This window comes from Pagrus pagrus (genome assembly GCF_965226575.1).
Source record: "Pagrus pagrus genome assembly, chromosome: 16".
Taxonomy (NCBI): Eukaryota; Metazoa; Chordata; class Actinopteri; order Spariformes; family Sparidae; genus Pagrus; species Pagrus pagrus.
Window position 1 is genome coordinate 8,702,113 of NC_140200.1, and position 12,369 is coordinate 8,714,481.

General features: G+C 42.2%; 1 protein-coding gene across 1 annotated transcript in view; it reads right to left on the bottom strand.

Moving 5' to 3' along the window:
- Positions 1 to 12,369, bottom strand: part of LOC311271351 (uncharacterized protein) — a 54,485-nt gene that overhangs the window by 21,065 nt on the left and 21,051 nt on the right. The window contains exons 22-33 of the mRNA XM_084376966.1: positions 12,019 to 12,333; positions 11,300 to 11,590; positions 10,276 to 10,590; positions 7,940 to 8,233; positions 7,508 to 7,822; positions 6,786 to 7,076; positions 5,924 to 6,238; positions 5,453 to 5,749; positions 4,585 to 4,893; positions 3,374 to 3,670; positions 547 to 855; positions 59 to 373 (exon numbers count right to left, since the gene is read on the bottom strand). Coding sequence (XP_084233092.1) covers positions 59 to 373; positions 547 to 855; positions 3,374 to 3,670; positions 4,585 to 4,893; positions 5,453 to 5,749; positions 5,924 to 6,238; positions 6,786 to 7,076; positions 7,508 to 7,822; positions 7,940 to 8,233; positions 10,276 to 10,590; positions 11,300 to 11,590; positions 12,019 to 12,333 — 3,663 coding nt within the window. The remainder of the gene's footprint in view (positions 1 to 58; positions 374 to 546; positions 856 to 3,373; positions 3,671 to 4,584; positions 4,894 to 5,452; positions 5,750 to 5,923; positions 6,239 to 6,785; positions 7,077 to 7,507; positions 7,823 to 7,939; positions 8,234 to 10,275; positions 10,591 to 11,299; positions 11,591 to 12,018; positions 12,334 to 12,369) is intronic.

Below are 12,369 nucleotides of genomic sequence, written 5' to 3' on the forward strand. Positions count from 1 at the left end.
TTTAGTTGCTGTGTATAAACAGAATTCAATTGTGAAACAGATGTTTAAAAGGCTTTACCTGCACATTGGACACCAGCATCATGGTCATGCCCACACCTTGAGCTTTGGAAACCGTTGGCTGAGCAATGCTGAAGAAATGTCATGTTGCCAAAGCATGAATCGCTGGCCTCCACCACTGATCCATTGCCTTGGCCAAAATGGGCAGCGCCTGGAGCGTTCAACGCAATTCCACATTCCAGCTGGTCACACACCACCTGAGCTTTACTCAGAGTCCAGTCTGTGTCACACACCGTTTGCCACACGTCACCATGACGGACCTCTACCCTGCCAGAGCACTCATCCCTACTGTTGACCAACCGGACTTCCAAACTTCCTGTGAAATAAAGTAAACTAAAATGATTATATGGTATCAGAAGATTGAAAGTGGCTAAACAAGTTTGGTAAAACTAAGTGAAAAAAGCTGAAAAATACAAAAAATATGGATACTGCTGAACATCAACAAACAAGACTGTTTAATCCATTGTAATTATTTGTAGATTTTCTTACCTGTGCAGACAACACCAGCAACGGAGGTGGTGCTGCAAGTTCTGTCTCTGAACGGTCTTTGTGGGCACTCAGCCAGTGTCGACTCCAATCCATTGCATTCAATTTGATCAATCCAGGTCTGTCCTGTGCCGCTGCCATACTCAGCGATGGTGGTAATCTTATGAACCCTCCCACAGTCCAGCTGTCTGCACACCACCGTTGCATCGTTCATATCCCAGAATTCACCGCACACAGTCCCCCACTGGCCGTTGTTGTGGTACTCAACTCTTCCAGCACAACGACTGTGCCCACCAGACAACCTCACATTACCTGAGAATGACAGTTCTTCTGTGAATTTATACGATACATGCAGTCTTATTTTGATCTTATTTATTCATTCTAGGGCTGTAAATTGATTAACATATTTAATCACAATTAATCGCATGATTGTCCATAGTTAACTTGCGATTCATCGCACATTTTTTATATGGTCTTCCAGCACCTTAAAAGGATATATTTCAAGTTTTTAATAGAGCGTTAATGCAAATTCCTCTAAATGTCGTAAATTTTGTTGAAGCGCGATTAACGAACACGAGTTATAACCATCGGCCCACCCCATAGTTTGGGGAATCAGGGAGATACAGTGGTAACATTGTGGATGCCAAGCAGACACGAACCTCCGTGAGCAGAAATGGATAAAGAAAAGGGTCTTTTGAATGACAAGTTCAGCTTCAAAGCCTTGCCAGATGGTTCTGTTAACAAGAACAATGTTATTTGCATTATCTGTCGATGTGAACTGAGTTACCACCGGAGTACATGGAGTCTCAAATACCACTTGCTGGCCAAGCACACAGCTGATGCAGAGAGCCCTCCTCCCCCTTGCCAAAGGACGACCTCGCTGGAAAATTTGCAACAGAGACGCCTGGACAGCTCTACATGAGACAAACTTTACAGCGATCGCTAAATGGGTGGCTCAGCTTGCAGGCCAACTAACATTGTTTAGTTTTTCTGTACAAGTTTAAAATTGGACACTACATTGTGTTAGTATTACTAAGGAATGTTACATTCAGGTCAATGCCCATCTGTTGTTGCTTGTTGGGCTTGAGTTTGCCATGTTATGCTTTCAGCATATCATTTGAGTATGCAGTACCATTGAGGTTATTCAGGAGAATATTCTGGACAGTATTTGTCACTGTTTTGAATTGTAGCAAAAATAATAAACATACATTTGCATAAAGCAAGCATATTTGTCCAGTCCCATGTTGATAAGAGTATTAAAAACTTGATTATAAATTTATGGCGATTAAACTGACAGCTCTAGTTCAGAGATGTTCACAAGTCATTTTTTGGAAGTCCAAGTCGAGTCTCAAGTATTTGAGCTCGAGTCCAAGTCAAGTCTCAAGTCTCTGGCCATGTGATCTGTCCCTCACACTGTATTGTTAAATCTTATGAATTCAAAGCATGTCCTGTAGCTAGCATCCGAACAGTACAGTATCAAAATCAGTTGTAGGATAACTTTATGGGGTCTACTGCAATGCAATCTGAAGAAACACAAATTAAGAACTCTGTTTCAATTTCATAACTGTATTTTTCAACATTTTGGTATCTGCACCAAAGGATACATGATGTTTGTCTGTGTTACTAACTGGCTGTACAGCCCAACCTCTGTCCCTCTCCAATAGTTACTTTTTTTAGCATTGGTGAATTCTGTGAACCTGTAGATGGACATTGGAAATTATTTTGCTTGCCACTTATAAAATCTGCATGATAAAACTGCCATAATAGTGCTAATTCTGCAACGTTTCTATCGTTCTATTTTCTGAAATTAAATGTGGGCAGCCAAGAGTGGATGTGAACTTGTAGCAGGAAAAATGTCACGTATGCTTCAATGGAGCTAGCTTAATTTTGTTTACATCCAGAACTTACATTGGGTCTCCAACTTAGGGCATCGTATAGTCTAATCTTCTGCTACTGAACACATCCCTCTAGCCCTCGATCTGGTGAAATATTAACCTAAGTCTGTCACATCATATGGCCAACTGTAAATATGCAATCTGCCTGTTCCCAGCATTAGCACAACACTTTGCAATGGTTAGCTTGTTACCTGTATATGCTAAGTTTAACGTCTCTTTCACATTAGCAAGTGGCTGACCTGTCTGGGTGCGTTTTGAGATGACTGATGAAATTCGACGTTGTTGAATCAGCATCATTTATCCTGGTGCCACACACCTTGCATGTAGCTGTTCGCTTATTTCCACTGTGCACGAACTAACCAAAAGTAATGATAAACGGCACAACTCCGGGAGGACTTGTTGTCACCATGGTCAATGCAATTTTTGACCTGTGAGTGCGCACACATAGCGCACGCGTTACGTTACACGTTACGGCAAAGGGGACATGCAGCTCGTCATACGTTTCCCCAATGTTTATGCACAAATAAAATGAAATAGAAATACAAGAATACATTTAGATTAAAATAAGCAATAATTGCATGAAATACAGGTTGTTCACGAGTCTCGAAGATCGAGTCCGAGTAAAGTCTTAAGTCTTTTGAGGTGGAGTCGCAAGTCAAGTCTGAAGTCACTGTTTGTGCCACTCAAATGGTTTCAGGCCTGATTGGATCTGACTGAGAACCCGAGGACACACTGCGGTACAGACTTGTCAATCACATGGAAGCCACTCCCTAAAGCATACCCTGTTTTATTGTCCATTTTATTCTAATCATTTGACAATAATTTACAAAATGACAATACATGATGATGTGCACAAGAGCTGTTTTACCATGTAGTTCTATCTCTTTTCACAATAAGTGAAGGAATTCAAATTTCAACTCGTCACCAAGTCTTACCTGAACATTCGACAGCTGCCTCTTCAATACGATCGTGGCTGGTCCGGACATATTCTGTCAGTGTGCACTGTGAGAGAGAGCTCTCTCTGCCGCTACAACTGACCTTATACCCTCTCTGAGGCACGCCTTGACCATATGATCCGTTGAACTTGACAGGATCTCCACAGTTCATCTCTCTGCACACCACTGTAGCTTCATTCATTCCCCACTTCACGTTAAATGCTGGTGACCAGTGGTCATTGTGGAAGAACTCCACCCTGCCTGAGCACTGGCCAGTCCCATTAATGAGTCTAATGGCTGCAAAGAAAATGAGAGAGAAAGAGCAATTAGTTAGTCTGTGTTTTAAAACGTTTGAAAGAAACATCTGATTAAAGGGAAACTCCACCAATTTTACACATTTAACTATGTTCGCAGGTCTTGGGGAGAACTACTACATGTGTGGAGAAAAGTAGCATGAAGCCTTTTGTGGCTGCAGAGGAAGCTGCGTGTAATCTGATAAATTGACGCCAGTGATGTTAGTCAGTGGCTAAGTTGCACTGTGGGTAAAGTAGGTACCAGGTTTTTAAATAGAAGAAGAAGACATGAAATGAAATAGACCAGCTGACTGCTTTTCAAAGCCTTGTGCCTACATTACCCAGAATGCATCTCAGTCACTGACACTTATACAGTGGCACTCCGCAAGAACTAAAAACACACAATAATGTGTGAAATTAGTGGAGTTAGCCTTTAATTCAAATCGTATGTGATATCCTGATTCATATAATGTAGTGGAAATAACTGTGATATAACAGTTTCATTCTTGAACTAATCAGCAAAATATTCATCCGTGGTATTATGGGCAACAGATCAATGTAATGTAAATTTTCCCCCATTGGCCACCCTGGGAGACCTCCACCCTGCCAGAGCAGCAGTTAGTCCCATTGTACAATCTGACTGAGGCTAGAAAGGAAGCAGTTAGGGTCAGGGTTAACTATTGTATCTAAAATGTTGTTAGTTCAGCAGTGACATGCAGTATTTCCCTATGCTTTTCAGGATGATAGGTTTTGTGGAAAGGAGAACAGATAGTACTGCTTCTGAATCTGTGATATGACACCAGGAACGACCACATAAAGAGGTATGATGATTGGGAGAGGCTGCAGGAGGATTTTATAACATGGTAGAGATTTCAAAATAAGTAAATTGTTAACATCGTACATTATTGCATGTGTTACCTGAGCATACAACACCAGCATCTTCACCATGCCCACAGTTATTTTCTCCGAATCCGTTGTGAGTACAGTGTGAGAGGGCAGACTCTTGGCCTGTACACGCCACATCATCCAGCCATATTGGACCACTGCCACTACCAAAGTGGGCACTTGTAGGAACAGAAACTGCATGACCACAGCCAAGCTGTCTGCATACCACATCGCCATTGGCCAATTTCCATTCATCATCACACACAGTTCCCCACTGGCCTTTATAGAAGATCTCCACTCTACCAGAGCAGTGACTTGAGCCGCTGGCCAACCGGATCTGTGCTGCATATGAAGACATTATGGCAAAGGGGACATGCAGCTCGTCATACGTTTCCCCAATGTATATGCACCAATAAAATGAAATAGAAATACAAGAGTACATTTAGATTTAAAAAAGCAATAATTGCATGAAATACAGGTTGTTCACGAGTCTCAAAGTCTTTTGAGGTGGAGTCGCAAGTCAAGTCTGAAGTCACTGTTTATGCAGCTTAAGTGCAACTCGAGTCCAAGTCTCAGACTCGAGTCCCCATCTCTGCTGCAGTTTCAAGATATACAAACAAGCCAGAGCATTTCTCCACTATACCAGAATGATAATGGTTTCAGGCCTGATTGGATCTGACTGAGAACCCGAGGACACACTGCGGTAGAGACTTGTCAATCACAAAGAAGCCACTCCCTGAAGCATACCCTGCTTTATTGTCCATTTTATTCTAATCATTTGACCATAATTTACAAAATGACAATACATGATGATGTGCACAAGAGCTGTTTTACCATGTAGTTCTATCTCTTTTCACAATAAGTGAAGGAATTCAAATTTCAATTCTTCACCAATTCTTACCTGAACATTCGACAGCTGCCTCTTCAATATGATCGTTGCTGGTCCGGACATATTCTGTCAGTGTGCACTGTGAGAGAGAGCTTTCTCTGCCGCTACAGCTGACCTTATACCCTCTCTGAGTGACGCCTTGACCATATGATCCAGTGAACTTGACAGGATTTCCACAGTTCATCTCTCTGCACACAAGTGTAGCTTCATTCATTCCCCAGTTAATGTTAAATGCTGGTGACCAGTGGTCACCGTGGAAGAACTCCACCCTGCCTGAGCACTGGCCAGTCCCATTAATGAGTCTAATGGCTGCAAAGAAAACGAGAGAGAAAGAGCAAAATAGATAATTGGTGTTTTGACATGTTTGATTAAAGGTGAACTCCACCAATTTTATACATTAAACTATGTTTGCAGGTCTTGGGGAGGACTACTACATATGTGAAAAAAGTATTATAAAGCCTTTTGTGGCTCCAGAGATGGTACCTGAGCACACCACGCCAGCATCTTCATCATGGCCGCAATTATTTTCCCCGAGGGTTGGATGTCGGCAGTGCATGAGGGACGTCTCATTACCGAGGCAGCCGACATCATCCAGCCAGATGTGTCCCTGGCCTGGACCAAAGAAGGCACTCGATTTGGCTGTCTGAGCTGTTGCACAGCCCATGACTCTACACACCACTTCTGCATCTCTGAGGTCCCACTCATCATCACACACTGTTCCCCACTGACCGTCATGCATAACCTCCACTCTGCCAGAGCATCGGTCGGTGCCATTGACAAGCCTTATCTGTGGAATATCTGAAGAAAAGTCCAGTAATGTTTAAAGTAATCCAGTACTTTACCTCTTATCTGTAGTGCTGTGTATTTGAGATGTCTGCCTTCATTCAAATATAATGGAACTAGATGGTACTCAGTTTGTTGTGTTCAAAGCACCAAAGAAATACATCTGGAAAAACTCAATAACAATATCTAATTAACAACTTAATCAAGGTAATCCACAGATGTTGTGAGCAGTTTCATGTATTTCTTTCAGTGTCACCACACAGAAGGAACCGTGCATCCACTCATGGACGAGAGACTAGCTAACTAGGCTAGTTAACGTTACAGCTCGGCTGAGGAGGGTGCCGTTAATGTTTACATCTTCCGCTGACACCAGCCCGAGCCTCTCGTCCACAAGTAGACTCCTTGATGAACCTGCTCACAAAAAGTGAGGGTGATCTTGAGTAGCCGGGTCATGATTTCTGGAGAGACACATTGCTGTTGAGTTTTTTCCAGTGTATTTATTTATATCTAGTTCCAGTATATTTGAGAGAAGACAGACGTCTCTTACCTTGCATCATCTTACCTGTACATGAAAGAGAAACACCTTCACATGTCCCTGTGATTTGCTGAAATGTGCAGTTGGAGATGGAGCTCACATTTCTAGCGCATGTGCTTGTATACCCTTTCAGTCTGGTGTCTCCAAAATGGAAGCTTTCGTGAGAATTTTTTGGAGGTCCGCAGCCGAGTTCCTTGCACAGCACTGTAGACTCTTGTTGGCCCCAGTTACTATTACAAATTTTCCCCCATTGGCCACCCTGGGAGACCTCCACCCTGCCAGAGCAGCGGTTAGTCCCGTTGTACAATCTGACTGAGTCTGGAAAGGAAGCAGTTAGGGTCAGGGTTTACTATTGTATTTAAAATGTTGGAGAAGAATGTTATTAGTTCAGCAGTGAGATGTAGTATTTCACTATGCTTTTCAGGATGATAGGTTTTGTGGAAAGGATAACAGATAGTACTGCTTCTAAGTCTGTGATATGACACCAAGAACAACCACAAAAAGAGGAACGGCAAAGTAAAATTGTGAGAGGCTGCAGAGGATTTTCTAACATGGTACAGGTTTTGAAATTATACTCTAATGTTTAATAAAAGTCCTTAGCAAATAGCAGGGGTTTAATATGCCCATACAGTAGATACATGCATGCATGCATCACCATGGCACACAAATGCACACATCATGAATCTGACCAAGCTGATTTCATTCAAGTACTTGACATTTTTTACAACAGACAGGATGGCATGTGTTACCTGAGCATACAACACCAGCATCTTCATTGTGGTCACAGTTGTGTTCTCCAAAACCTCTGTGTGGGCAGTCAGCAAGGGATTTCTCCTGACCAGAACACTCAACATCGTCCAACCAAACCTGATCCCGACCTCTGCCGAAGAAGGCATTGTCCTTAACTGAGAGAGCATTCCCACAGTTCATCTCGCGGCACACCACAGCTGCTTCCTGCATGCCCCATTTGTCATCACAAACTGTTCCCCACTGTCCATCGTGGAAGAGTTCCACTCGGCCGTTGCATCGATTAGTCCCGTTCATCAGCCGAATTGGTTTACTGTCTGACAGGTGGAAAATAAAAAGCAAAGGGCCATGTTTGCTCAGAAATCCTCCACAACAGCAGACAGTCTAACCATGTGAAGTTCACTACAAAATTACAGATGTAGTTTTTGACTCACTTGCACAGAAAACCGTAGCATCAACACAGCTTTCGTTGAATTCTTGAAGCCTGCACTCTGAGATAGAGCTCTCATTTCCAAAACAGGAGGTCTTGATTCCAACCATGTCACGTGCCTCTCCAAAATGTGGATCTTCAGTCGGAGTGACAGCGGTGCCACAGTTAATCTCTCGGCACACCACGTCAGCTTCTGCCTTGCCCCAGTCACGGCTGCATATTCGTTTCCAATGGCCCTCATGGTAGACTTCCAATCTGCCATTACACCGACTGCTTCCGTTGACCACCCTCACATAATCTGCAAATCATACAGGAAGAAGTATAATTAAATCAAGATAGTCTTTTGTTTTACCTAATCCCTTAAAGTGGAAGGGAGTGAGTACCAGCCAAGAACCCAAATTTCTGACTGAGGCAGAATGTTTTCTGTTCACGTGGGACCACGTCCCGTTCATCAAGTTAACAGAAAAAATTGCATGCCAGGGCCTTTAACTCTTTGTACTGTATGGTAGCAAGTACTAACAAATAAACATCACATTTGACAGTTTCAACACAAAACTGTCATGTTATGCAGTTTGAAAGTCAGCCAACAAATCTTGTAAAATGTCCACAGCAGTGACAGAAATATATTTTTAAACGGGCACTTCACAAATTTTTATTTTCAAGTTCAGTTTGCTCAACAGGATGAGTAAGACTCAGCCTTTGAAAACCTGAAGGGAGTTTTCTAAAGCCCACAAAATGCACAACCAAGATTTTTGGAGCTGGACCCACACTCAGGACTAAAAATCAGGAAAAGTTTGCCTCTTCTGATTCAATTATTTTAATATGTCCCCCAATTCTATGGGAATGCAATAATCAGCAGCACCATGATGTAGAATGAAGGTGACATGAGATGAAGGCACGGGAACTGCACAATGACCTTTTTAATGCAAATATAGACACACTCAAATAGGTAATCTGGTGGCTGTCTATCCCCCAACTCTACCTTCTGCCCTTTGCCCTATACATTTGTAGCAGCCAATCACACGCAGAACTGTTGTGCCTCTGCTGCAAAAGCATTTCAAGCACAGTAAGCAATCATCTCAAAGCAGAAAACAAATTGTGAACTGATGATACAATCTATTATCTTTTAAATACTCAGTTGCTAAAATAAGTGCTGTGTTAGCTCCTTTTCTCCACAGATGTATTTCTCAACCTCCTTAAAGTGTGGGATGTTGTGATGCTTGACTTAATGAGCTAACTGTAATTTCAGGTTAATGCCTCATTAATATTCAAAGCAAAATTCAAAGTATGCTCACTCACTCACTGGTGAAGAGATAAGAAGATTGGTACCTCTCTAATATCAACCCAATAAACATAAGGGTACAGTCAGCTTGGTTTACCTTAGCCACCTACCAGCATCTATAGACCGAATCACTGTGACGTCTCGTTAAAAAACAAGACTTAATTCCAAGTAGAAAACTGGACGTTAATTTGTAGAGATGTGAGAAATTAGCAAACATGTCTGTTTTTGTTGTCATTTTCAGCTGTAACTGTAACAGGTGAAGTTATACAGTATAGTTAAACATGTTGCTCCGACCTGTCAGACATTACACCTGTGTTTATTTCATGTACTGTGTTTTGGCTTTCTACACAACAGGGACATCTCAGACACACTGCCAGATGATGTTGGAACCCATCAGACATTCATTTTAGATGAATTAGATGTACACATTTTGAAATAACATAATGAAAAAGACAATTAAGTTGTATGTTAGCTAGTGCATGAGCTTTGTAAACAAACATTGTGATTTGGCCTATAAAGCTCACTAATTAAAGCTGCTGTGAGTAATCTTTTTTTCTAAATTAAAATAAGTGTTAAATAGCTCTGTATTACAACAGCAATCTGTTACAGAGTGTTGGTCATTGGCACAATGTAATGGATTTAGAATAATGATACCATCTAGGTTTACACTGGTTTCCCATAAACCTCGTTATCACTACACAATTTTGTCCGCCACCAGGCACGTGGTCTGCCAGGAAAGGGCCGGTTAAATGGCAATACATTTCCATGATAGGCTAAATTACTGAATAAACTCATTTTGTCCTGTTTTGTTGTTATTTGCGACTTTGAGAACAGAAATGATCCAGTTGTCTTAACACGGCAGTGCCAACAACAATAGGCGGATGTTGTTGACAGATGTTCAATCTCTCAATCTTTAGCAAGAGGACAAACAAGCATGTTTCCAGAAATGTCCAAATTTTCCCGTAACAAACGTACAAAGGTCACTATTTGATGAAGTGTTTTAAATGGGTCAAGTACAGCAAACATAAATTGAGATAAGTGATTGAACTCAGCCTTACCCGAACAGACAACTCCAGCATCTTCACCATGGCCACAGTCATTTTGCCCAAATGGTTTGTGTTCGCACTTGAGGAGAGACGACTCGTTGCCAGCACACTGCACATCATCCAGCCAGATTTCTTCATTTCCTTCTCCAAAAAAAGCTCCTTTCTTGGCCTCAATAACTGTCCCGCAGTCTAAATCTCTGCACACCACCTCAGCGTTGGCAGTGCTCCACTCATCATCACACACTGTTCCCCACTGACCGTCATGCATAACCTCCACTCTGCCAGAGCATCGGTCGGTGCCATTGACAAGCCTTATCAGTGGAATATCTGAGGAACGGTCCAATAATGTATAAAGTAATCCAGTACTTTACCTCTTATCTGTAGTGCTATTTATTCGAGGTATCTGCCTTCTTTCAAATATAATGGAAGAAGATGGCACTCAGTTTGTGGTGTTCAAAGCACCAAAGAAATACATCTGGAAAAACTCAATAACAATGTCTAATTAACAACTTAATCAAGGTAATCCACAGATGTTGTTGTGAGCAGTCTCATGTATATCTTTCAGTGTCACCACACAGAAGGAAGCGTGCATCCACTCATGGACGAGAGACTAGCTAACTAGGCTAGTTAACGTTACAGCTCGGCTGAGGAGGGTGCCGTTAATGTTTACATCTTCCGCTGATACCAGCTCGAGCCTCTCGTCCGTAAGTAGACTCCTTGATGAAATTGCTCACAACAAGTGAGGATGATCTTGAGTAGCCGGGTCATGATTTCTGGAGAGAGACATTGCTGTTGAGTTTTTTCAAATGTATTTTTGTTTTCTTTTTCAAATCAATTTAAATCAATTGTATTTATATAGCCCAAAATCACAATCACATTGCCTCAATGGGCTTTACAATCTGTACAGTGAACGACATCCTCTGTCCTTGGACCCTCGATTCGAGTGAGGAAAAACTTGGACAACGGGACTTTGAGTGCCATCTACTTCCAGTATATTTGAGAGAAGACAGACGTCTCTTACCTTGCATCGTCTTACCTGTACATGAAAGAGAAACACCTTCACATGTCCCTGTGATTTGCTGAAATGTGCAGTCGGAGATAAAGCTCACATTTCTAGCGCATGTGCTTGTATACCCTTTCAGTCTGGTGTCACCAAAATGGAAGCTTTCCTGAGAATTTTTTGGAGGTCCGCAGCCGAGTTCCTTGCACAGCACTGTAGACTCTTGTTGGCCCCAGTTACTATTACAAATTTTTCCCCATTGGCCACCCTGGGAGACCTCCACCCTGCCAGAGCAGCGGTTAGTCCCGTTGTACAATCTGACTGAGTCTGGAAAGGAAGCAGTTAGGGTCAGGGTTAAGTATAGTATTTCAAATGTTGGAGAAGAACGTTATTAGTTCAGCAGTGAGATGTAGTATTTCCCTATGCTTTTCAGGATGATAGGTTTTGTGGAAAGGACAACAGATAGTACTGCTTCTAAATCTGTGATATGACACCAAGAACAACCACAAAAAGAGGAACAGCAAAGTATAATTGTGAGTGGCTGCAGAGGATTTTCTAACATAGTACAGGTTTTGAAAATATGTAATCAAAAATTTTTAAGTACAAGTCATTAGCAGGGGTTTACATGCCCATACAGTAGATACATGCATGCATGCACCACCATGGCACACAAATGCGCATATCATGATTCTGTCCAAGCTGATTTCATTCAAGTACTTGACATTTTTGACAACAGACAGGATGGCATGTGTTACCTGAGCATACAACACCAGCATCTTCATTGTGGTCACAGTTGTGTTCTCCAAAACCTCTGTGTGGGCAGTCAGCAAGGGATATCTCATCACCAGAACACTCAACATCGTCCAACCAAACCTGATCCCGACCTCTGCCGAAGAAGGCATTGTCCTTAACTGAGAGAGCATTCCCACAGTTCATCTCGCGGCACACCACAGCTGCTTCCTGCATGCCCCATTTGTCATCACAAACTGTTCCCCACTGTCCATCGTGGAAGAGTTCCACTCGGCCGTTGCATCGATTAGTCCCGCTCATCAGTCGAATTGGTTTACTGTCTGTCAGGTGGAAAAGAAAAAGCAAAAGGGCCATGT